We start from the raw sequence: 27,313 nt of genomic DNA, 5'->3' as shown, positions 1-27,313 counted from the left end.
AGGGACTTTATAGCTATAGTCCAGCCACCTCATTTTGTATATCAATGAAAATGAGTTCCAGAGAAGTTCGGTAATTTGCCCACAGATACCACCAACAAATTAACGTTGAAGATAGGTCTGAAAGCTATCTCCATGGTTGCTGTCCAGAACTTTCCCTTAGTCTGATGCCCATGTCATTTATAGCCTCAGCACCTGTTGCTTTCATGTTTTCATGTGTGTGTATGGCAGGCAACATAGAGTAGACTGATAGGCACATATTTGACGTAAAAGGCCAACTATGCATCAACACACACACAAAGTATTCCTGCAGTCGTAACAGCTGCTACACAACCAGCAAAAAGTGATTTGTGTCATTGCAGAGGGGAAGTGGGCTGTAAGACCTTCTAGGGGGACAGCACAGTAGAAATGACACCATATTTGTTGTTGCTGGACAGTTTGAGGGACTTTGCCAGGGATCAACCCCAAGACTGCACAGCAGCTAGGCAAGTGCTTGCCTGCAGCAGAATGCATTCCCAGCCCTTGGTTTTGTGTGAGTCTTGCTGAATGTCCTAAGCAGAACTTGAACTTGCAGTGTTTTAGGCTCCCTCCTGTGTGCCAAGATCTGAATGGACTTCTATGGACGTTCAAGGCAGATATTTACCTTAAGGATTGAGCCAGCAGCCAGCTAAAATGTCTCTTATTCTCTGTAAAGGGTACCTGTAGTCAGTCCTCCTAGGTTGTTAGTGCCTTAGATCTCCCTCAGCGTGCCAAGTATTGGAAATGAATCTTTACTGGCCATCTGGGGCATAGACTGGGTCTCACAGATTACCTACAGTTGGGGTCTAGATGGTGATTTTTTTTTTTTTTTTTTAAAGGAGCAGAAGTTGCTCTGTCCGAGGTTCATTGGCACTCGGATCACTCTCGTGAAATTCCAAATAGCATATCCAGAGAGGTTCCAATAGCAAGTTCCAGGAGTATCTAGAGTTGCTTTTGCTGCCTCTGTCCTCCTGATTTAGGGTGGAAATAGTTCCTGTGACATGTCTAGCTGGTCTCAGAGGCATAAGTTAACAAGCATGCCTGTGTTTGCTGGATAAGTTCTGTTTGCAGGCATATCAAGTTATCCTCTAACCGTCTGCTCCTTCATCTCTGGCCTGCTCTCTGTATGGGAAACATGCCCATTGAGGCATATTTCCCTCAGGAAACAGGCTTCCCTTCAGAGAACATGAAAGACTATGAGATTGTGATCACCTAGTGTCTATCTTTCTCTAAATTTCACATATGCCAAGTGACTCTTAGTAGATTTGACTTTAAAATATTAATTTTTTAAAAAAATCAAGTACTTGGCTGCAACTGGCCGAGTAGATGATGGTTAAAAATAAAATCTCCCTAGAACCCCCTTGGTAATGGGCTCTAGGCCTAAGGTTCCAAAAGCAGTCAGCCCTTACATAGGCTGGCTGGTAACCGTGCAGATATATTTGCTGGGAGTTATGGGTTAATTTTCTTCCTTTATTTTTATTTTTTCAGAGCCAACTGAGGAATCATGAGAGAGAACAGCACTGCCTGCCCAACACCTTGTCAGTAGCTTCAAATGAGCCAAGAATTTCCCGTGATGCTGCTGATGGAAAGTGTGTTCAGGAAGGTATGTGTGCATTTTCATTAGTCTATGAACTGCATAGGATGGTGGCTTTCATTAGGACGTTTTTTGTGAATGCATGTAATGTACTCTGATGGTGTTCACACACACCTTCATCCTCACTTGTGCCTTGTTAAATACAGGCTGCACTGACAAGCTTATGAGGTGAAAATGCCCTTCGTTGTCATGGAAAGTGTGTGTATCTTCCCTCTTCTAGACTGTGAGTGAGAATGAATCATCCCTTTGTTCCTAAGGAAATTTCAAGAATTGACTAGAGTATATTACATCTAGTTCTAGGTCAGAAGTACTAAATTAGTAAGGACTTGATACAACCAGGCAAATAGATCTTACAGTTAAAATTTGCAGGGGTTTGTAAGAACCAGGCTACAGCAGAGATCCTTGGAAGGTAAAGGACCAGCAAGCTGGGAAGGTGGGAGCTAGTACAGACGACAAGCCTCTGCCCGCCCCCTCTCCAGCACCAAATGACCTGCCTGCTGAGGCACAGCTTTTGCAGATGGCAACCCCCACCTCAAACCTTAACTGAGGCTTCCTGCTGTGATCTTACTCTTCTCCAAGTATGACTTCCAGACTTCATCTGCATTATTTAAACACACACAGGAACCTTTTATGTACTAGTTAGGTACTAGTCGGCTGAGTATCTGGTAATAGGAATATTAGAATCAAAAGATTTAATTAGAGCCCCATGAAAAGGCGGATGCCACATCCAGAGAATGAGGGATTGAGTGTAATAAGCTGTGCTTCCTGGCTTTGGTTCACGTAAATTGATATGCTTTAAATGTCTCCAGTGTGGTACATAGTGTTTATGGGAAATAAAACATACTGGGGTGACTTTCCTTTTTAGATTTCCTAAGAATTAAAGTTAGAAACAACTGCAGAGTAAAATGTTTTACCATAATGTCTCATTAAATTATACCCCAGAAAGCATAACTGATTCCAGAATGTTTCTGAAGGAACTGATTTTGACACCACTGTAGCACCAGAATCCCCTTGTCAAACAGATGCCATCCCCGTAAAACCATCCCGAACAAAAGGAGTTTACGACATGGCATCTGCTTTCGAGGTGGATAGCTGAGCGAAAACAGTTTTGTTTCCTTTCTACAAAATAGCCCTAAATGCCTCTTTTTATTTTAATTCATTATGTTTCCATATCCCTTCTAAAGGAGACATTAAGCATTAGACATGATTGGCCCATAAATCCTAATGAGGGAATAAAGTGTGTGCAACTCAGTAGCTCCACCTGCAGTTGACTCCAGCAGCAATGAAAGCAAGGGCTTAAAAGTCATCAGTGTTTTTTAGCAGATTCAGTGAAGACATCAACATGTACACTTGAGAATCATGGTGTTCGCACCTTCCTCTGCTCTGCAGTTTTTCTGTGTGACTTAAATGCTTGCCTTTGGGGTTAATGATGTGTAGATTTAAATTGCATGCCATGATCATCTTGTTTTTTGGTTTGGTTTTGGAGTTTTGTTTTTACTTGATTCTTTTGCAGTGCTAGTGGTAGGTGCATGCTGAGCAAGCATTCTTCAACTGAGCTCCGCCCTAGCCCTTTCATGATCTTAGTTTTAACCCCCACTTAGCTGTATTTGCTGTTCTGTCGTAGTATAGCAGGCCTAGCTGATCTCGTCCTGCATACTCATCCCTGGATGAGTACTTGATTAATTCCATCTCGTTGTGATTTATGTTTTGTTAACAGTTAGTTCTCTTTAACTATTCTGTAAGCTTATTAAACAAGAAGGGAAGTCCATGACTGTCGCTGCATGCAGTCTCTGCTGTTGCTATAGTGTGGACACCAGCATGCTTTCAGTACAGAGAACTGATATGACAGTACTATGGAAATTTGTTCAAGCTAAAGTCATGGCTCACCTATTCTGAGGGGGTTCTCTTGCCAGGTGCCGGGAGCACAGTAAAGGGTGTCACTGCCCTTGTGGAATCAGAGGTGGACTAATGGGTGTGATGTCAGCAAACGTCCTGGCATGGCACTTTTGGACTTCCAGACAGTGTTTCTTTGTGAAGTTTAAATTGTCCTTTCATAGAGACCTGTCATTTGTGCAGCTCTGGGTTTTAATGCCAGCACTGCAGAGACTGGCTCGAAGTGTGCAGAAAGAGCACACGGCTCCTTCAGCCATGTGAGAAGGGCCTCTACTGCCCAGTCTGTAGAAAAGGCAAATGAGGCCTCGAGAGCTGACATCATTTGCTCATTCTCATACCAGTGGTCAAGCAGAAATTAGGCCCAAGTTGTTGAACTTTAAATCCAGTATTGATTCTATTGGAAACATTTGCTTCAAGTAGCACCGTCTCTCATTCTGTGCTATATTAGGCTTTTCCATCTGTCAGTTTTATTAGTTGTCATTGATCTGTAATATTTCTCACACACACACACAAAATTATCCAATATTTCACACCTTGTTTTTTTTTTTTCAGTTTTTTTTTTTTTTTCCAAAAACTATGTTTGGAACAATGCCATTTTTAATCAAGTCCAAGTTTTTAACCTACCAATTAAGAGCAGTGCTTAGATTGTAATTATGATTAGTGTATTAATGTTACAGATTTATACCAGGAAATTGGAACGTTTTGTCCTGCCTGGCAATAGTTATTAACCAAAGAAAATTTTAATTTTAGAAAGCTTAAATTTAACTTAAGATTTTTCTTTGTTAAAATTGCACGGTGGGTTTTCTTTTCTTCTGTGATGTTACTTAGATCCTGTGTGCACTCCTTCCCACCTAGGCTTGCTTCATAGATAGCTTCCTGCCCGAACACATAGCTCTTCCCACTCTGCCTAATCCTTGAGCTTCCATGTTTACCTGCTGTCTGAAAGTAACACAGGGTGAGGATGCTCTGGGAACCAGTACACACAGCACAGGCTGTCTTCCAGGGACAGTGCTTATGATAGAGCCCTAGGGCTTATGTGAACTACTCATTTGCAGAATGAGCTAGAAACGGGCCTGTATCCTGTGTCACTGGACTTGGGTTTGCTGCACATGAGGAAAGCTATGTATTCGGTCTTTGTCCCTCCCCCAGCCTAACCCATTAGCCCATTAAGTGTGGCTGTGCTGAATTGTAGAACTCTTCAGAATTGGCGATTTCATTTCCTCCTTAGTTTAATTGATGGCTGACATTCAGCAGTAAACCAAGCAAACCTACATGGTAAAAACGTCAGAGGTTTTGTATGTAGCTTGCTGTGTATGACTCGTGACCACAGTTTATTTTTGTTTTATGTAGATCACTGTTTTGCTCTATGAATGTATAGATCTGTACTACATGAGTGCAGTGCCCGTAGAGGCAAGAAAAAGACATGGATCCCTGGAACTCAGGTCATAGACTATTGTAGGTACTTGGAACCTGGGTCCCTGCAAAACTAATCAGTGCTTTTGACCACTGAGCCATCTCTCCAGTCTCTAGCCACACTTGATAATACTTTATTATTTTAGCTTGTTGGCAAGTAAATGTTTCTTTAAGACACTGTAACCATTACTGATTAGAATAACACCTTTCAAGTTCACAGTGTATCTTGGTTAACTTAGCTGCTAAATTAGCAGTCAGCACAACAGCTGGGGGCAAGTTCATTCTACGGTAGAACCTGGAACCTGGTTACATAGAACCAGCCCAACCTGCCCATGTTTACAGGTCAGATGATGTGGTCAGCTCATGCTTGCAGATGGTCTGAGTGCAAGAAAGTGTAGGGAGCTGCTTAAAATGTGTTAATTATACTGTGAGAGAGCCTTGATTAAAATCTTGCCTTGTAGTATCGTAGTGTCATAATTACTCTCTCATGATGAGGTGTAAATGCTCCCATGTGAGTCTTACCAAATCATGCCTCTATACCTCTTTCCTTGAAGGGAACAAGTCTTCGACACAGAAACAGTATAGGTGTGACGTGTGTGATTACACGAGTACAACATACGTCGGTGTCAGAAACCACAGACGAGTCCACAACTCAGATAAGCCATACAGGTAAGTGTGATTGACTCCAGCATTCTGATGCTAATATTGGAATATTTTATGATAAAGGTATACTTTAGAAATAGTTTGAAGTGTATGGTTGAAACACATGTTTAAAACTAAAAAATGGTCACATACTGGTTTCCTAAATCTCATTTAAGTTTGTTAAGAAACATTAAGCATGAGTCTCAGTTCAGCGGACATTTTGAGACACTAGGAATGCTGGAAGATATCTGTGTCCACCAGTTTTATGCTCTCGTTTCCCTTGAGTATAAATTATCACAGCAGTTTCCGGTGCTGCAGAGCTCGTCACCGTGATGTAAAGGTTGTATTCTGCACATGCCAGCAAAGGCATGAAGGCCATAAACACACCTATGAAAAGTTTGTTTTCTGTGGTTTGAACAGTATCATTTGATAGAGTTTTGTTACAAAAGCAAATTCTGTCTGTCTCGTGTGTATTTAGAGAAAATAAGGTGTATTCATAGCCAGACAGAATCAGCTGCTAAGCAGTGAGTACTGTTTAATAAACTTTGCCACCCAAGGGTAAAACACTACTTACAATAACAAGGTGGACATTTTCAGAGTTTGTCCACCCATCATAAAGACATGCCCAGCACTGTCCATAAGGCCATGAATGTGAGCCTGTTAGCAAAGCAGCTTTCCCCCTGGTTTAACCACTTTAGGTGTGATGCACATGAGTGTGGACAGATTGCTCCATTAATCCAAATCATGGTTTTAACTTTCTCTATTCGTGACCTCTTTTTAGCTGAGACATTTTATACAGCTCCAGATATGTGGGCATATAAATAGGCATACAATCAAACATTTACTGATATTCACAAAGAAACTTACACTAAACATTATTTGGTATTTGTATATTTTACCATTTATTAAAGACAGAAGCAATGTTAATGAGATAAATGTACTTATTTACATAAGGAATTATACCTTCATTGAGCAATTAAAACTGAAGAACAAGGATCATCTTCAGCATTTTTCAGAGCCGATCAATATTTTGATTCTATAATCCTCAAAGCTAAGAACATCATTTCACGTGAATACTTAGTACAAAATAGCACAAGTATGTTTGGAGCTATTTCAGGAACTTTGGGAAATTCTATCTATATCCCAAGCCAAAATTCATTGAAGGATTTTTTTTTTTAAATGTAACTCAAGTCAGTTTCTCAAGCAGCAATTTTTAAAATCAAACCACATAGCACAGCACAATCTAAAGATACAAGGATTTGATAACTATATGCTGGGACTGGGAATGTAGCTCAGTGTGTTGTTTGCTTACCTTGCAAGCAGGAAGTCCCATTGTCAATGCTTATTGTTGTATAAACCGGGAGTGGTGGCATGGACAGAGCAGTGGCAATTGAAAGTTAGAGGCAAGTGGGTCAGAAGTCAAGGTCATCATCCCCGGCTCCATGTGGAGTTTGAGGCCAGCATGGGCTACATGAAATCATGTCTCAAAAAGAAAAATTAAGTCTGTATTTTCTGTAATGAAACTGCATGTCTACAAGAGCAGAAAGCTTTGCAGGTAGAGGAAAAAAAACCACTGCAATTCATAACATCATGTAGTCTCAGGTTTCAGCTGGCATGCATCAGGCAGCATTCATCGGTACTTCCTGACTTCACCAGGACAGGGTGTGCATGCGGTGTGTGGAGAGCGAAGGCTGCACTGAAGCCTGCTAGAAATGGCTCAGGTTCCTTACAGGCTCGAATGACTATTTCATTGTTGTGTGCTCAGAAACCCCTTGCTGCTGCCACAGTGTTTACATTGAGTAATCCAGCCGCATATGGTGTCATGACCCAGCTTAAGAGACTGAGATCAAAATGAAAACCTCACAGACTTGATCCTTGGACTGAGGAATTGGCTCAGCGGTTAACACTAGCTGGTCTTCCAGACACACAAGTTCAGTTCCCAGCATCCACATGACAGCTCAGAACTATCAGTAACTCCAGTTCTAAGAGATCTAAAGCCCTTGTTGAGCAGCAAGCACACACGGTGAACAGACATACCTGAAGGCAAAACACCCATACACATTAAAAAAAATTTTTAATGTGGCTCCAAAATGTGCTTGTACACTTGCGCTCTCTTTTTCTGTTGTGCGTGCCTCTGTGTGTGTGTGCACGTGCATCAGCTGGTGTTAAAGCTCTGGGAAACATTTGGATTTGCCTTAATATCTCTATTTTTAAGGTAGAAAAGCCTTTTTTACCAGAACATGATGTCCATTCATTACTGATAGTTTCAGTGCTGAACATTCTAAGTGAGGACTGGTAGCTGGGGTGAGCATGTGGTCACACAGGGAAACACCTAGGAGAGCATGGTAAAGACAGGCCCTGGCTCTCCTGTCAGCAGAAAGCTTTGCCTTTAAGCCTCAGTGCCTTTATTTTTAAATGTAATAGGAGGCCTACCAGATATGCATGATTTGGGCAGGAAACATCTCTGAGTCCAGAATTAGGTGTGTTCGTTGAGAAACATGCTGCAAGTGCTATGTGCCAGGTGCTTTACTAGGTCCTTAGGTTATTCCTAACTGAAAAGGCATCATCTTTATCATCACGGGGCTTATGGATATACACTATCCATCTCAGACACAAGTTCTAGGTCCTGATCTGCAGGACTGGGCAAGACCTAAAACTCACTGAGCTGTCACAGCATGATGGAACAAACAGAAACACTCAAAAAATGCCAAACAAAAACACCCTCGGCTATACATATAAGGTGTATATGAAACATAGGTGGGTTTTGTTTTGATTTAAGTCTTATGTAGAATATATGCACAGAACAGATAATGCAATCTGAGTCTCTTCTGCCTGACTCTGTAGAGGAGGCTTTCTCCTGAGTAGATTAGGCTCACAGCTACTGCCGTTGGCATCTTCAGGATGCTCTGCTTGCTTAAAATAAAGACTTAAAGGAGAGTCACAGCTGTCCTAGTGCCTTCTTATGTCTCCTTTGTCTTGCTTTCTGGCCTTGCCACTGTCAGTTTTTTGTCTCAGTGAATGTCCTGTCCTGACCCGTGGGTTTATGTACTCAAATGCAGGACTTTGTCTCCATTGGTATAGTCTGTGGCTCGCTGGGCTGGTAAGCACACTTTCTTGGTGTCTGGTTTTAATGAGGATCACAGTAGTCCTTTCTGACTTATTTCATAAGCAATCTAGTTCCTTTATTGCAGTGTTTGAGCTTGTCCTCAGAGTCCACATTGTACATATTTCTGATTATTACTTTGTTTTCTCTTAAGAAAAATGTAATAAATTTTCATAGAGCAAGATGTCCTCTAGATGGTCTTTGTACAAATGCACAGAAGGCTCTTGATGTGTTTGAGCAGCCTCTGGTGTAAAGGCTTTCCTGCAGTGGCAACATCTTTGCTTGTTTTTTGGCCTTTCTCTGTTGCTGTTCCAACCCGTCCTAGCCTGCCTGTGTGATCCGCAGGTACCTGTCATATGTGAGCTCTGCCTGTGCAGCAGTTAGTCCAGGGCTTCAGTCCAAACCCTCCCTCTTAACAGGGTTTGAGCTAAATTCTGAGTCCCCGTGTAACATACTAGATATTCAGTAAAGGCTGACAGTTTCTAATATGCCTCAGTTCTGCTCATTTACAAAATGGCTCTGGTTTACTGCCATTGAAAATAAATGCGTGTCAGTATTACTGTGCCTTTTTAAAGAACTGCTGAAATATATATGCTAAATTGTATACTACTGTATCAAAAAAAAAGGATAGATTTTTCCCATAAACATTAGTTTGCTCATAGCAGGAACCTTATAAGATCTAAACACTAAGTTTGATTGTCAGGTTCCTTCTCTCTCTCTCTCTCTCTCTCTCTCTCTCTCTCTCTCTCTCTCTCTCTCTCTCTCTCTCTTTAATACGTCTGGATGTTTTGCCTATATTTATGTCCGTGCACCATATATGTTCAGTGCCCATGGAGGCCAGACTAGGGAGTCCGATCCCCTAGGGCTAGAATTAGAAAGGTACCACATGGGTGCTGAGAATTGAACTCAGGCCTATGGAAGAATAACCAGTGCTTTCAACTGTGAACTATCTTCAGCCCCTTTCCTTAAGTTTCTTATCTCTCTGTCTCCCTCTCCTCCCTCCCTCTTCTGTCCCTTCTACTTCTCTCCCCATCTCTCCTCTTCTGTCTTCCAAATGTCTTAAATCAACTTTTTAATTGAATGTAACATGCATACATCCTAGAAATGATACAGATCTTGTCCAGCTTTTGACAGCACGCCCTTCTTCGTCCTTCTTTCATCAAGTGTCCTCGACTCTTTTCCACAAGCACTGTTTTGACTGTAGAATCATAAATTAGTTTTGTGGTTTTCAGACTCAGTAGAAATAGAACCATATGGTACATAGAATTTTGTGTCTTTTTTACTCCTAACTCTGTGTGTGCTAATCAATTTCATTTCTATATTGCATTCTGTTGTAAGACTATCATACATAACTGGGGGTGTAGTTCAGAGGTAGGGTGCTTACCTATGTGCACAAAACCCTGGGTTTGACCCCTGGAGCTACCAAACAATGATTATTTACTCATTCTATTCGTGGTAGTTTGTATATGCTTGGCCCAGGGAATGGTACTTTTAGGAGGCGGAGCCTTGTTGGAGTGGATGTGGCCTTGTTGGAGGAAGTGTGTCATTTTGGACGTGAGTGGCTTTAAGACCCTCATCCTAGCTGCCTTCAGAACAAGAGGTAGAACTGTCAGCTCCTCCAGCACCATACCTGCCTAGATGCTGCCATGCTTCCTGCCATAATGATAATGAACTGAACTTCAACCCGTATGCCAGCCCCCAATTAAACGTTGTCCATTATAAGAGTTGCTATGGTCATGGTGTCTCTTTACAGCAGTGAAACCCGAACTAAGATACTATTATAAGATCTTGGATTGGTACCAGTTCTTCTTTCTTGTTATGAATAATTCCATCTTAAACATTGCTTGGCTTGTTTGAGGTACACATAAGCCCATTTCAAGTGTCAGTAGCTGCCAGGAGTGGTAATGTGAGCTCCTGCCCTCCTTAGTGCTGTGCGGGTGGAAAGTGCACTGGTCTCTGATATGAGAGCTGCTGTGTATTAGTGTGGTGGGCTGTTTGCCTGTCCTTGGTCATATGCAGGACTTCATCTTTGTTCTGCATGGAAGTCCTTTGTGCACTGTTGACACTGTCCTGTGCAATGGCTTCCCTGATACCTGCTGTACAGAAATTCTAGTTCTGTATGGACAGATTTGTTCATTTGTACCTAGGGCTATTATGTATTTAATTCTGAAAGTTGCTTTGATTTTTCTCTGGAATCCAAGTAATGGTACAGAAGTAAAAATAAAGCATTGAAAACAACAGTGGGAAGGAAAAAGCCTTCAGATTTCTGGCATTGATAATAACAGAGTGGCCTTATGGCAGGGTCAGGCACTGTGGTCAGTGTTAGCAGTGATGAGTGGTGTGTTTGAGAACTCTTGGCCAAGCCATGTGCTGAGGTCTTCAAATGAGTGCTCACATCAGCCTGGTGTCAGTTTTCAGAGGCAGGTGGTAGGCTGGGATACATGATGTGCCTTTGCCCAAGACACGCACGAGACACAACTTGAACCCTTGCTTCAGTGGGCCTTCCTGCCTGGGCTACATCCTTGAGGCAGTAGTGTGAGACAGCAGTCTCTGTGCTCAGGGATTCTGGGTCAGGAATGAGGAAAGAGTACATTCCATATGGTGGGTCTGGGTCTTCTGCAGGAAAGGTTAGAAGCTGGAGGTTAGCAGAAGCTGGGGTTTCGTTTGCCCAAGGCTCTCTCACCAGTCTGTGGTTGGTACTCTGTTGGCTGCACTTCAGCAGGAATATGTCCACGGGTGCCCAAGTCTGCATATCATGTTCCTCGTGTCACGTAACAGTGTTTGCACATAGCCTGTGTACATGCTCCTTTGTGTGTCAAGCAACTCTAGATGGTAATATCTAACAGCGTCAGTGCTGGCTCAGTGGGTATTGTTTAAGGGATACTGAAGGAAGAACATGTGCAGATTTAGTGCAGATGAAGTGGTTTTTCCAAATGTCTTCCACCTGTGGCTATAGAGGGCACGCCATGCTGTCATCTATGACTTCAAAGCCACATTCCATCCCTGCCATCACAGTTAGACTTACATCCGCTTTCATCTGTAGATGCTGCATCATAAATCAGTGCTGTTGGCTTAGTGGAGAGAGTTCACATTTTAGAGGCATGGGTTGATTTTAAAGAACACTGGTTACTACATAATTTAATCTGAACAGTGGTATGGATGGTGGAGGTTTTGAAAGGAAGAGCTGAAGGAACTTGTTCCCACAATGGCAGGAGCTTTTAAAGGCATCTCAGGCTTACTGCATAACTTAAATCACCATTTTTCCAGTCCTTCCTCCCTCCCTCCCTCCCTCCCTCCCTCCCTCCCTCTCTTTCTTTCTTTCTTTCTTTCTTTCTTTCTTTCTTTCTTTCTTTCTTTCTTTTTTTGGTTTTTCGAGACAGGGTTTCTCTGTGTAGGCCTGGCTGTCCTGGAACTCACTCTGTAGACCAGGCTGGCCTCAAACTCAGAAATCCGCCTGCGTCTGCCTCCCAAGTGCTGGGATTAAAGGCGTGCGCCACCACTGCCTGGTGAGAGCTGGAGAATTGGCTCAGGAGTTAAGAGCACTGGCTACTTTTGGAGAGGACACAGGCCTATCCAGCACTTACATGGTAGCTTAGAGCTAGCTGTCTCCGAGTCCAGTACCAGAAGATCATATACCTTCTTCTGACTTTTGTGGATACTAGGCATACACTGGTGCACCCATGCACAAAAACAATAAAATCAATCTAAAATAAGAAAGTGAGCCAGGCATGATGGCATGTTCCTTTAATCCCAGCATTCAGGAGACAGAGGCAGGCTAATCTCTGAATTGGAAGCCAGTCTGGTCTACATAGTGAATTCCATCCAGCACAACCAGAGCAACATTGAAAGATCCTATCTAAATAATAATAACAACAAATGGATAGAGAATGAATTATATGTAATGACACAAACTCAAGAGACAACATTTCTATTGAAATGTCTAGCATACTCAAGCCTCCCTAATACATCATAAGGCAGTCAGCTTCTCCTATCTTCCCCTGGCCCTCTCACAGCAGTTGTTTAGTTAACTCAGACTTGAGAAGCTAACCAAGGGAGGGCCCAGGTCAAGGAAATATTTGTTTGGACCAGCACATGCCCTTGTGTGGGGTTATAGAACTGCATTAACTGCCTTACTAGTGATGAAATAATGATGAAGTAGTGTAGAGAGAATCTAAGCATCACCTGTCAATAAAAAGCCAGTGGCCAATGAACTGAGGCATAAAATAGGAGGTGGGACATTGACAGGAAGAGAGTATTCTGGAAAATAGTAAGATATAAAAGAGAGACTTGGGGAGAGTAAAGGGAGACAAGATGGGAGATGAACTGAAGAGACTGATGTAAACCAGCAGGTAGAGGAGCTCCAAGAGACACTGAGGATACAAAAAGGAAGAAATGGGGCGGGACAGAAAGAGAGGCAACCAATCAAGTTGGTTACAATAGATTAAATGGTTAAATAAGAGCTAGTCATGGAATGAGCCAAAGCTTATAGCCCAGGCATTTAATAATAAATAATTAGCCTCAGATTAATTAATCATTGCTGATGGGAACTAAGTGGCTAGTAGGGAAAACTGTTAATTTATTTTAACAATGAAGAGCCTGTAAGATAATTGTAATTTATTTTTTAGCCACGACATGAGAAGCCCAAGGTCTCTGCATTGGCTTTCTCTTGATGACAGCATTCTTCTTCATCAGGAAGAAATAATGTTTTATGCAGCTGTGGATGGGGTGTCATGATCAGCATAGAAAGTGGTTGGTTATGTCATTCCAGGGCTTTAAGCCAGCCATGGCTTACTGACAGATTATCAGGACTGGCCAGCAGTTGACTATTAGAATGTTTGCTTGTCTTCTCATGTCTGGGTGATGACTTTGTCAGATGTGCACAGTTGAAGTCCTCATGGCTCTCACCAGCAGCAACAGGCAGCTCCATTAAAGGAGCAGTGTAGACTGGTGACAGCTGAAGCCAGGGTGAATGTGCCCAGGCCACTGCTGTCTGGTTGTTCTATCCATTCTCCCAGTGGATGTTGTCCTAGATGGAAGTGGGACATTGGTGCCCTCGTGATGAGAGGATGTGGTCTGTTAGTCTGTTAGAAGTTCCTTTTCTGGAAACTTGATGGAATTTGATCGGATTGAAATAGGGTCAGGTGCTTCACAGTCTGGCTTAGCAGAGCATGTGACCATGGAAGGTACACATTGGTGAAAAAAAAGCAGACTAAGAAGGTGAGCACAGTTAGGTCACGGGGTGGGAGGGCTGTGACAGTGATGGTACTTGTTGGTTACTTTCCTAGTTGCTGTGAGGAAACATGTGGTAGAGCCAACCTAGGGGAGAGGGTCTGTCTGCTCTCCATTTTGGTGGGCTGATGGCATGGTAGAATCCATGGTGATGGGAGCTGCTTTTGACCAGGAAGGCACGAACAGGAGTTGGCTTGCTAGTACTTCAGTGGACCAGGAAGCAGAGTTTGCCAGAACTGGGGCCAGATTGGAACCTTTGAACCCAATCCCCACAGCAGTACCGTCAGCAGGGGCAGCTCATATATCAAACATAATGGAGGGAAAGCCTAATTGCCTGAGTATGATCCCACATGGTGGAAGGGAAGTTGTTCTTTACCCTGTGCCAAGGCATGCACATACCTGCCTGCATATTCGTATTCATGCTCCCCCCCCCCCGCTTCACCACCCCCCACAGTTTTCCTCCTCTCTCTGCCCATCTGTCTCTCCCTCGATAAATAAATGTAAAAATAAGCCATGACAGTGATTCACCCTCAATTTTAAATTTATTATGAGTGTGTGAGTGAGACATATGTATATGGGAACGTGTGTCAGTGTGCATTTTGTAAAGTTGGCTTTGTCATTCCACATTTGCTGGTCCCAGGATTTGAACACAGGTTGCCAGAGAGTTGCCAGGTTAGGAGAATATTTTATATATCTAGTACTGTTGAATGAACTAGTGTTTCTCAAGGTCAGAGGCTCTTGGCCTTACTCTTAGTCTTTAGGACATGTATAAGAACTGTTGTCTTAAAGGTAAGCTGGGATTAGTGAGGATACGAGTTAATCCATCCCGGTACTCGTCTGACCAGCCCTGCCTCCCTCATGGGTATAGGAGAGAACTGAGTAGACAAGTTCACAGGCCTGACCACCCTGCAGTGGAGCACTGGAGAGGCTGAGTCTCCCCTTCTTGGCAGTCAGTAGTTGCCTGGAATTGTCTGTCTAGGAGACTGTTTCCCTAGACTTCCTGATATTATGGCTCTTAGTCTTCCCTCCCTCTCTTGGGCGGTGTTCCCTGAGCCATAGGTGCAGGGGCTAGAACGTAAATGTGTCCAGTCGGGGTTTTCTGTGGTTGTCTCCATTTGCCTCGGAGAAGCACCTACCCAGGAAAGGTGGCTCTTGCATAAAACCACCCTGAATTTTCACTAGTGTTGTGAGATGGTTGTGATTTCCCTGGTGCCTGTCTTCCAGGTGCTCCTTGTGTGGGTATGTGTGCAGCCACCCCCCTTCCTTGAAGTCACACATGTGGAAACATGCAAGTGACCAGAACTACAACTACGAGCAAGTTAACAAGGCCATCAATGATGCAATCTCACAAAGCGGCAGGTACGTCATCCCACCCTTCACTTGATGGCTCGGTACAGAGCGAGGTAGGGAGCATCTCCTAGCTCCACAGCAAAACCCACTGAAAGTCTGATGTGTTCTGTTTTTATAAGAGTTCTGGGGAAATCCCATGGGAAACCGCTCTTAACCAGCAGTGAAGAGAGAACTGGCCCTACCACAAACAGTCCAGAAAACTTGGTGTCGTCCTCAGAGCTCACTTCCCAGCTGCCTGGTGAAGTCGTCGATGCCAGCGAGCTTGAGAAACTGAACCCCACGGGCAGCAGCTCTGATGTCTCAGGAAGGAGCTGCAGCCTGGCCACACCAGGCACCGAGTACTGCGTGTTGCTTTTCTGCTGCTGCATCTGCGGCTTTGAGTCAACTAGCAAGGAGAGCCTCCTGGATCACATGAAGGAACATGAGGGGGAGATTGTCAGCATCATCCTGAACAAGGACCACAGCACAGCCCTGAATGCCAACTAGCTAGAAGCATGTGGGGGGCACTCTCTGAACTGCAGGTCAACCTCAGTGCCATCACGAGCTCACTAGGCATGGAGGAAGCAGGTGGTGTGGCTGACACTTCGGTGCTTGAGTAAGGACACAGAGCTGTGACCCTGTGTGAGCCTCTGGTGCCCCTGCTTAGTGTCACCGTTTATTATTGAAAGTTACCATAGTCCAGAATCTGCAAGCAGATGAGTTGAAAAGGCTCTGCCAAGCCACACTGGTTCAGCTCTACAGTGGCCGTGGCTCTGATGAGGAAAGTGGCAAATGGGAAAGGGGAGTTCCCACTGTCGCCAGGATGGGCAGGAGGGAGAGGAAGGGTGACTTCCACTGTCTCCAGAGAGCAGTGAGGCTGAGGAATGGGCTTCATAATCTTTTCCTTGTGTTGATAGGGATTTGTCACAGACTCAATATAGGGTATGGTCCTTTACTCCCTAAAAAAGGAGAGAGATACTCAAATCACTCCTGGATTATAAACATTTGGGAAGTAAATTATTGTTTCAAATTCACAGTGACTCCATACAAAACTCAAACCAAATCTCAGGTTCACAGAAATGGGTGACTTCTCAGAGGTCAACATGAACAAACTGAGCCCACTCCTCCAGTTACACAGCTACACACACCTTCACCGCCACTGCCAGCAGTTGTCTGACAGCCTCCTCAAGAGGAGGTCGGGGACTGCTACTGCATCACCTGTCCTTGAGCTAGGTGCTCACCTGCTTACTTAAGCACACGTAGCTTGAGAGCCAAGAAGCTTTGGGGAGGCTGGGTGTGGCGGTGCAGGCTAAAATCCACAGGTGTTCTGAGCAGGGGCTTGCAGGTTCTCGGCCAACCTGGGTTAGCAGAACTGGGCCTCATGAGGTTAAAAAGATCACTTAGAGAATGAAAGCTGAAAGTCAGGTGCCTCCAAAGCAGCACAGCTGTTAGGGTTTTCTCTACTTGGAGTTTATGAGGTTAGTTACAGTTAACAGAACAACCCAGATGACTGAAGGGTGGTAAAACTTAAGTCTGTCTTAATAAGAGACTTAAGTGTGTGCTTCACATAGTCAGGAGGCAGACAAGTGGATTTCAGAGTTTGAGGCTAGCCTTGTCTACATAGCAAGTTCCAGGCTAGCTAAGGCTTCAAAATGAGATCCTGTCTCAAAAAAAAAACAAAATAAGTTTTAAAAGGACTGGAGGGATGGCTCAGCAGTTAAGAGCATTGGCTGCTCTTTCTCAGGATCCAGGTTTGACTCCCAGTGACCATATGTGGCTTACAGACAGTTCTGGGGAATCTGATACACTCTGACCTCATCAGGCACCAAGCACACATGTGGTACACAGACATAATTCAGGCAAAACACTAACAAAAAATTGTCTAAATGGAATTTTGGTGAGAACTTTGAAAACCTGGAGATATGCGTAGCAGTTGAGTTCTGATGTACATCTAGCCACAAGAAAACAAACAACAAAAGCAATTTCTTGTTAGAAACACCATTTGGCAAGTAGCTAGTATATTTCTAAAAGAGTTCATTTGTTAGTGTGCAAGAAAATATACTGAGAAACTAACTCAGTATATTTGTGCTAAAGTTGGCATCACACAGACGTGACCTCATTAGTCCCATGGTTTGTGCCATCATTACTTCTGAGGCTGAGGCAAACAGGGTGCTGTTTGTGTAGTTCTGATCACTTACTGTCCGTTAAAACTGACTTTGCGGTGCTGTTAATGTAGGTGGTGTTTACACACCCAGAGTTGGGCAGCTCATGGAAGGACAGTTGGTGAGTGTTCACAAGCTTTACAGCTTGTGTTCCAAGGTGAGGTGTTCAAAAAATAGGTTACTAACTTTGACATCGTGTTGGGAGCTATAGCATGGGGCCAGGCATGTGGAAACACTTTCTGATTTCTTTTATGTTTTTCTACCATTAATTTTGATGATACTATTTAGAGAAAATTGACTACAATTTTGCCACTCTCTGATTTTGGGTAGCTTTTGGGGGGAGTCTGAGAGAAGAATCTTTCTGTATAGCCCTGGCTGACCTAGAACTCACTATGAAGACGAGGCTGGCCTCAAACTCAGAAATCCACCTGCCTCAGCCTCCCAAGTGCTAGGATTAAAGGCGATAAACATCACACCTGGCCAAGGTAGGCTTAATTTATGTGTGAAAGTTAATTCATTTCTGATATATGGATTTTAATAAGAAAGTGAATTTATAGATACTAATTCAATTCCCCTGAATTTACTCTATATGGACTTAGATGAATTTTCTCATATTTTCACAATTAAAACATTCACATTTAATGTCAAGTGCAAAAAATTTCATGTTTCCATTTTTATCACCCATTCCTGATGTCCCCACTAGATCTGGTTTTCATTTTGCTGTTAGTCTAAAGAGTAATAGCCTTCAGTGAACTTTCTGTGGCTTTAATTTCCTACAATTGGTTAAAAAAATATATATAGTAATTTTTTAACCCAAAACATCCTACCATTTCAGCAGGATGGCTCTTCAAAAGATTCTTCTGAGTTCCTTCAAATCAACACGATTGCAATCATGAGTGTAAACTTTCCCCCACCCTGCAGGGAAAAACTAATAACCCAAAGGTTCAAAGCCTCCACTCTGTCATCTGTTCCTATGAGCTCTCGGGCCTGGACAAGGGACAGAGAGTCTGTACCCTGCACATTCTGTAGCATTTTACAGCAAGTCTCTACCAAGAAGCAAGATTCAGAATAACAGAAGCATGTGTGTATGGTTGTCATCACTGGGGAGATTCTTACCCAGTTGAGGTCACTGGTCAGAGGAGGGTACTGACCACTGCTCTAAGCTTTGGCATGGGAAACCCTGATTTTTGTCTCCTGCTCTGACTATCTGCGCTTCTAAGAGCAAATGGGGAATACTGCTTTAAAAACATTTATTGCATTCAGTAAACATAAGATGGAGAGGTGGCAGTTGTGATCTTTATAAATATCATTTTGTCCCTTGCTGTGATCATAAGACTCTGGCAGGTGCCCTCACTGGCCTGTCAGCCATGTGCTCATTCACTTCATCTGTGGCTCGACCATACGCAGCGACACCAGCTGAAGCTTCGACCCTGGACCTCTCCGTCCTGTTTGAGATTACCATTGGTGGCTTTGTAATTACAGAACAAACGTGAGCATCATGTTTACATCACATCTCTGCAGCGTAGTTAGCTGGACAGAGATGAGCAAGCTTCTCTGTTTCTCAGTTTCATAAGCCCTTATTTAATCCGTTTTTTTAATTGTGCAGCAAGGTGCTCAAAGTAATAGGCTATAAATATATTTAATAGAAACTTGAGTTTGACATTCATGGGCATAAAGACATGTATTTTTTTTTTTTTTAAAGAAATAAGTATTGTGTGTGTAACACTATGGCTTTGCTTTTGTAGCCCAAGTAAAGAAACTTCTGGAACACCATGTAAAAACGCAGCAGTTGATTCTGACAATTCATTAAAACTGGATAATTGGCATTTGGTTATGTTCCTTTGCACATCAAACTGCAAGCCTTGTTTGTGGTAGAACAGGCCACCTGTTAGAAGAGTGTAGCCAGCTCTCTGCACCTCTTAATTTTCAGAAGAACTGTCTAAAATTGGAGTAATTTATTTTGCTTTACAGGAGTTTGTCACGTATTGACTTAAATATTGTATTTTGGTAATAAATTTTTTGTTAAAAACACTTGTTTCTAAGTTTCATTAACAGTGCATGTCCATTCATATTTTGGGTTTATTGATTTAGAAACGTGGATTTAAATCATTGAAAGCTTCCCAAGAGTTGGTTGGGGTTTACTATTGGGCTCTGTTAACTTGCTGAGCTATCACTAGATCATCATGAGTATGTCTCACAAGCATTATTACAGGTTCTGGGCCTTCTTCCCTGTTAAACAGCTCTTTAGCATCCACATCACACATGGAAATGCTTTCAGTGCTGACCAGGAGCGGGTGCCAGCTCCTTCCTGTAATCAGAACTCTGCAGAAGGCCAGTAACTACAAAGTTGCTTATACTGTGATCCTCTTGGGGTCTATCACCAAACAATCTCTTACTTGCAGAGGCCACAGGTGCTCTAAGTGGTTTGGTTATACCAGTTTGTGCCCTAGGATCCCAGGCCCTCCCAGCTAGAAGTGACTCAAAACAAAAAATTCTCCTTGATAACTGTAGCCTCTTGGACTGTTCTCTGTAGGGTGATACAGTCCTGTCTCTTCTCTCAAGGACCAGATCTCAACACTGTGCCATGACAAGTTAGTTGTATAAATCACAGCATGGGAGAACCTAGATCCAAATCAAGGGGTCCCATGTGACAGCCATAGCCACATGAATTCTGAGCACTTGAGATGGGACTTGTGTTCTAAGTGTAAGATAGAACCATTACAAAGATTTAGTACAAAAAGAAATGTAAAGCATCTCAGTAGTTCTAGATATTGACAATGTGTTAAAATATTTTGGCTATATTGAGTTAAATAAAACATGTAAAAGTCATTGCACCTTGTGTTAGCTTTTTATTGCTGTAGCAGAATGCCTTTAAAAAAAAACCTCTTAGGTTGACTTGGCTCATGGTGTCATGCCAAGCTCATCTGCAGTGAGGCAGGATCTTACAGTAGGAACAGGTAAACCAGACAGCATAGCTCATGGTGGCTAGGAAGCAGTGAGAAGGGACAGACAGGTGACAAAATAGAGACTTAACCCAGGGCATAGGCAGGAGCTGCTCCCTCCAACCAGGCCCCACCTCCTGATAGTGGCATCAAACGATTAATTCATGCCTGACTTTCTGGCTGATGTTAACCTCAGTCCCCAAAAGTTCACAGCCAAACCTAAGACGGGTGCCTTTGTGACCACTTTATATCCAAACCATAGCACACACTAATGTGATTATTAGAAACTTCTAAAGTACATAATGGCTTACATTGTTTCCCTTAAGCAGTACTTGTATAGAGGAGAGACTGGCAGACTGTGGCCTCCATTTCAAACCTAGCTTGCCACTTACTTTCAGAAATAGTCCCATTGAATCTCAGCCACGTCACCATTTCTCTTTTTTTGTAGTTTTTACCAGCTATTATCTGAAAGTACAACCGTATTTCTGTGTTTGAGTGACAGATTGTATGACCCACAGAGGCCACATGTTTACTGTCTGGTACAGTCACTGAGCCCTGGGCAATGAAACAATGCTGAAATCTGATCTTACAGCCACCAGAGAATGAAACATGTTATATATAAAGCAAGCTGTTTCCCTGGGGTGTTCAGAGCCAGGCTTCATTTCTTTCTCTGCGGCTGTCTTGTGTGAGTGAGACACACATACATGCCACAGTGTATCTACACAGTCCAGAAGAAAACTTGGGATTGGGTTTTCTCCTTCCATCTTTACATGCTTTCCTGGGATCAAACTTGGGGTTGCCATAACACCTGCCCTCACCCACTGAGCTATCTCATGGCCCCCTCTGTTGTTTTTATCATCCACTATTCCCAAACCCACCTATACAACTTCAACCCAGGTCTGTTGACTTAGTGATAGGTATGTAAAGTCAAACAATTTGTTTTAAATGATTGACTAGGTAAATACTAAACTGCTGCTCTGAAGTTACCCCTGTCAATCATACCATGTCTATACTGCCCTCCCTCCAGGCTCATCCAGCGCTGTGGCCCCTTCAGTAGTGACTTGGCCACAGAGCCTACCTTTGTCAACACAGTGCAAGGTGAGCTCAGTAAAGCCACGGGCACGCTGACCACTGGCTGGAGTCTGAGACATATCGGCAAACAGCATGGAGGATCCTATAGCTAAACTCACTGATGAGGACATTGGCACTGGCTTTGCTGTAAAAGGACTGAGGATGTCATGGAGATTTTTTTTTCAGATCAACCAGGAAAAATGTAAAATGAGAATATTCCTGGCTCAATAAAGCCTCAGATAAGTCTGGTGTTTGAAGGTTTTTCATAATTGTTGGGTTTTCAAGGATTTCTTTTTCTGAGTGTGTCTATGACACATGGGTACACTGCCCACAAAGGCCAGAAGAAGGAATTAGATTTCCCAGACCTGGAGTTTATAGGTGGTTGTGAACAGCATAGGTGGGTGCCCTAAAGAAGCAGGGAACATCGTCACTGAGCCATCTCTCCAGCAACCCAACAGCTTGCTGGGTCAAGAGGAGTGTGTATCTTAAGTGTGAGCAGCAGACTAATTTCTGTGCTCTGTTAGGAGTTGTTGGCCCATTTTCCAGGCAGTACCTTAATACATTTAGTATCTAGGCTTATCTCTTGATCTGGAAAGTATAGGTAAGATTATGCCAGCTTAATGAGTTTTTTTTTTTTAAATAACAGGTAATCACTTTGAATTATTTACCTTATAAAAGATTAAACACACACATATATGTGTATGTATATATGTATATATCTGCATACATACATTTATAACATGTTATATACAACATATACATGTTATATATATATACACACATACATTATATCACTTTTTAATTCAAGTTTAAAGGTTTGATTTTAGACATCTAGTATAAAATAATAAAATGGAATGCCAGCCATTTAATAAAGTCATCAGATATGGTCTTTTTGTGTACCACTTACTTAACCATATTTATACCAGTTGGGTTACTGAATCCAGTTAACACATATGCCATTCTGTACCAGTTTGCAAAATTGAGTATATGACAGATAACTCTCCAGTGACATCCAGGGGTACAGACTCCTCATATTGAGTACATAGTATATTTACACAGATCAGAAAGTGAGGAATCCCTGTTGTGAGCTGAGGCCCAACTATTCCAAAGAAAAACAGTATATTTGAGCCAGTGGCCCACTGATAGAACAGAACTAAGCATCTTTATTTCAGTTCTGATATGTGCATTTTTTTTTCTCAACTCTCCCCTTCATTAAAATGAAGTATTTATAAATATCTGTGCCATCGCCATTGGCATCAGTAACAATCAAACACTTAAATTAGTACTACAGATGGGGTGTAGCTCAGTGGTAGACAATGTGTGTAGCATGCATAAGGCCCTAGGTTTCATCCACAGAATAAAAATAAATAAGGGAAATTAATAGTAAAAATCTTACCTTAGGGCTGTTGAGATGGGAGAGCACCTGTTTAGTATGTGGAAAACCCTGGGTTCGAAGCCAAGTCACCAAAAAACTACATAAAATTCTTACCTATTAAGTGTGCACACAGTGACCTGGAAAAGCCTTTGCCAAAGTAAAACATACTAGGCATAGCGATGTTATCCCATAGCTGTTATTGCAGCACACGAGAGGTGGAGCAAAGGATCAGGAATTCACACCCAGCCTCCACGACATTGTGGGTGGAGGCTAGCCTGGGCTACAGTGAAAACATGTCTCTAAATAAATAAAAACACATGTTACTCATTTTTCAGGTCTTTTATTAACACCTTCTGGTATCATTTAAAGACCTATCACTGTGGTACACATCTTCGGATTTGTGGCTTTTCCTGCTTGTCGTTTTATTAATTTTAGTATCCATATTCAGAAATAACGTGGCTGTGGTTCACTGAAATAGACACATCAATCCACAGCTTGCTCTTTTTTGTTTATAGCTGCTGCAGTCCTATTTAAATTCAGTGTATCCAATCACAAAAGGTGTTAGAAAGTTTTATTTCAGGCTTGTGAGAGAAAGTATAGCAGGATGTGATTGAAATCTTAAGCTGGGTTTATTTCTGCTCCCCTGCAGCTAGCAGTCTACAAAAAGGTATACAAAGCAAGCCACTGGAGGCAGGGGTTGGAGCACACACCTGTGGTTCACCCTACTTGGGAAGCCAATGCAGAGGGATCAAGACTTCAAGGCTAGTCTCAACTACATAGCAAGACCCTGTCTCAAAATCCCAGGCAGCTGGAAAGGCGGCTCAGAGGTTAAGAGTCTATGCTGCTCTTCCAGAGGACGAGCCCAGCATTTTCCTGTTACTCTACCTCCGGGGGATCTGATGACTACTCTACAGGCACCTCCACACACCGGCAAACAGACACCTAAAAATAAAATTAATCCTTTGTTTTAATCCAAAAGTATGCCTGATATGGCAGCACATGCCTTTAATCCCAGCACTCAGGAAGCAGAAGTGGACAGATCTCGGTGAGTTTGAGGCCAGCCTGGTCTACACAGGGTTCCATCCAGCCAAGACTACATAGTGAGACTCTGTCTTTAAAGGTTTAAACCAGTGTGGGAGATCAGTGATTGGAAGAGCACTGTCACTTCTCAGTCATGTAAGAACACCCTTTCTTACATTCAAGACCTTGCGCTGTAGCACTGTACAGTTAAAAACACCAACATCTTGGCCACCATGGGGCAATCCTGTGTTCACTCTGCAAATGCCAAACAGGAAATTCCAGTGTTTTGCCTGAGAATATTTTACGTATATTTGTATGTGTGAGCTCACACATGTGTGCATGTATATAGGTTCCCACGGTGGCCAACAAAAGGCACACACACACACACACACACACACAGGTGCCCATCAGATCCCCTGGAGCTGGAGTAACAGGCAGGGGTGAGCCACCTTCCATGGATTCTGGGAATTAAGCTCAGGTTTTCGAAGACAGTTCATGCTCTTAACCACTTGGTTGAGTGTTGAGTACATACTCAAGTCCCATCTGGGAATTTAATGATTTGTTTGTTTGTTTGCTTATGTTTGTGACAGGAGCCAGGAAAGAATGAGACAATAGCTAGGAGTTGCATCTGGAGCACAGGGTAGGTTATGTTCAATCCACAAAAAGCTACACTGAGAGTGAGTAAGTTCCCTCAGCCTGGACAAGAGGGCATTCTTCGCATATACAGGGGGATGTAGTTGTTGAGGAGTGTGTAGAAGCCATATTCTATGAGTTTGAGGCCAGCCTGGTGTACATAGAGAGTTCTAGACCAGCTCTGGTTCCATAGTGAGACTCTGTATTAAAAAAAAAAAAAAAAAAAAAAAAGTGTGGGAAATCAATTGTTGGAAAAGCATCTTCAGATCCTCTAAGGAACCTGACACCCTGTTGCTGGCCTCCGTGGGCACACATGTGCGTGCGCACACACTCAGACATTCACATATAGGCACGTACACTTATACACATACATACACATACACACATGTACACACACACAAACACGCACACATTTTCTCCCAGTCTGTGTGTGGCTCTCAGGGATGTCAGTGTAACCTGGGAAGAGGCCCTTTCTTCAGCAGGACACAGGTGCTCAGCAGCCAGAAGCCTGAGATCCAGATACCAACCTGTGGATGCAGAACAGTGGTCTGCAGACTGCGAATACTATCCCACCTTCTATCAAATGGCCTAGTGATCAAGTGGTAAATGGCAAGGGGAGGAAAAGAAAACCAAATTAGAGGCTGGAGAGGTGGCTCGGCTTGGCTGCCTCTCCTGAGGACCTAGGTTCAGTTCTGGGGTCCACAGGGTTTCTCATAAGCATCTGTAATTCCAACTCCAGCGGATCCAACCCTCCTCTTACCTCTGTGAACCTCATGCAAAGTCCTAATTAAAAAAAAAAAAATGAGCCCTGGGTTTAGCCATCATCTATTGATGTCACACTTAAAAGATTAAATTGTGGGGAGGGGGCTTAAGAGATAGCTCAGCTGTTAAGAGCACTTGCTGCTCTGGTCTTGGCACCCACACTGGGCAGCTCACAACCGGCTGTAACTCTAGTTACATGGGGACCCAACACCCTCTGCTGGCCTCCACAGTCACAGGCATGTACTTGCCACACACATTCAGACACAATACATGAATAAATCTTCAAAAAAGAAAAGATTAAATGGACAGAAAAGTCTCAGCTCTTGATCACTCTTTGAGGAGGGGATCATGAATCCAACTTGAGTCCAATCTTTGGAACTTTATCTGAAATTAGGGATGTTCGCAGCCTTCATCAGAAAAGCCTTTCATTTCAGTGGGAAGGGGTTCACGAGTGGCTAAAATGCTGAAACTAAAGGATAGTGGGATGCCAAGCCCTAAAGGGGACAGCTCCATCATCTCCAAGAGGCTCAGGGAATGTCACAGAAGGGGCAGGAAAAGAGGAAAGCCACAGAGGATGGGGTGGTGTGCATGCAGCACAAGGATGTCTTCAGGACAGAACATCACTGTTGCCTTCCTAAGCTCGCAGAAGCTGTGGTTATCGTGAGCAAGATGGGCCTATCAGCATTTCATCAAAGATGAGGGAATACTGTTTTCTTCAGGAGTGTAGCCGCTGGTCAGTCGCCTATATTCCCACACTCATGTAAGTAACTAAGTAAACTCAGTGGGTCACAGGAAGGAGACCTGAAAGTAGGAGAGGCCTTGTTGAAAAGAAGAGTGGCTTCAGTTGGGAGCAAATATAAGAGAGAATAGGGTGAAAGCCTCTAAAAGATCTATCTGAATCAGACTGTAATGATACTTTCCAGCTATGATATGCCTGGATATACCTGGGTGGATGAGAGTCCCCTACAGACTCATATGTGTCAGCACTTAGTCCCCAGCCAGTGGCAGCGTGTTTGAAGCTGCGGTCTTGTTGGGAGGACATAGGTCATGGACGTGGACTTAGATAAGTTTAATGCTGACATGATTTCTAGCTTGGCTTTTCTACTTCATTGCTGGCACTAGCAGATGTGAACCCTCAGCTTGCTGCTCCCGCTGCCAAGCCTGGGGCTCGCCGATGTGCCTCTCCATCATGGTGGACTCTCATTCCTCTAGACCTGTAATGTCTAAATAACCCTTCCTTCCATAAGCTGCTTTGGTCACGGTGTTTTGTCACAGCAGCAAGAAAGTATCCAGCTGGGCAGTGGTGGCCCACGCCTTTAATTCCAGCACTTGGGAAGCAAAGACAGGTGGATTTCTGAGTTCAAGGCCAGCCTGCTCTACCGAGTGAGTTTCAGGACAGCCAGGGCTACACAGAGAAACCCTGTGGAAAGAAAGAAAGAAGAAAGAAAGAAAGAAAGAAAGAAAGAAAGAAAGAAAGAAAGAAAGAAAGAAAGAAAGAAAGAAAGAAGAGAGGGAGGGAGGGAGGGAGGGAGGGAGAGAGAGAGAAAAAGAAAGAAAGAAAGAAAGAAAGAAAGAAAGAAAGAAAGAAAGAAAGAAAGGAAGGAAGGAAAGAAGAAAATATCCAATACACCAAACAGAGTGTACTGAAGAGAGGCACAAAGGGAAAGATACATTATTTAGTCAAAACCCTAAAGCTGTAACATTCCTCTTCTGTGAACAGAAATGCAGAATCAAGATGTAGCTGTGCCCACACCTTGTATGAAATTTCTAAAGGGTTGGAACAATGGATCCTGCAATCCCTGTAACTTGCATCAAATAGCATTGTTCAGCCACTTTTCTAAAGCATTTAGCAAGCATCTACTAACTTTCTATGCCCCTGAGATAGCACTTCAAAAAAACAAACAAACAAACAAACAAATAAAACCCAAAAAACAACAAAAAAAACCTATGTCATAAAATTCTATTTCCACTTAAAAGGAAAAATCCAGAACTGTGGGTATGGCTCAGTGGTAGAGCACCTGCCTAGAATCCCCCAGTGAGGGGCTGGAGGCGTGGCTCAGTGGTTATGCTTTTAGAACTGGCACTGAGGAAGACGGCCTATTCCATGAAAATTAAAACAATGAGACAATC

The 27,313-nt window shown here is 43.1% G+C and overlaps 1 protein-coding gene across 4 annotated transcripts in view; it reads left to right on the top strand.

Moving 5' to 3' along the window:
* The window catches only part of Znf507 (zinc finger protein 507), a 29,958-nt gene extending 9,747 nt beyond the window's left edge, over positions 1-20,211 (top strand). For all 4 annotated transcript variants that reach the window (XM_076932355.1, XM_034505720.2, XM_076932357.1 and 1 more), the window contains 4 exons: positions 1,504-1,618; positions 5,470-5,584; positions 15,114-15,248; positions 15,359-20,211. In XM_076932355.1, the coding sequence (XP_076788470.1) occupies positions 1,504-1,618; positions 5,470-5,584; positions 15,114-15,248; positions 15,359-15,725 (732 nt within the window). In that variant the 3' untranslated portion in view covers positions 15,726-20,211. The remainder of the gene's footprint in view (positions 1-1,503; positions 1,619-5,469; positions 5,585-15,113; positions 15,249-15,358) is intronic.
* Positions 20,212-27,313: the final 7,102 nt, after the last annotated feature.

Source organism: Arvicanthis niloticus, chromosome 1, assembly GCF_011762505.2.
Source record: "Arvicanthis niloticus isolate mArvNil1 chromosome 1, mArvNil1.pat.X, whole genome shotgun sequence".
Lineage (NCBI taxonomy): Eukaryota > Metazoa > Chordata > Mammalia > Rodentia > Muridae > Arvicanthis > Arvicanthis niloticus.
The sequence above is the reverse complement of the archived record's forward strand: the minus strand, read 5'-3'. Positions and strand labels throughout refer to the sequence as shown.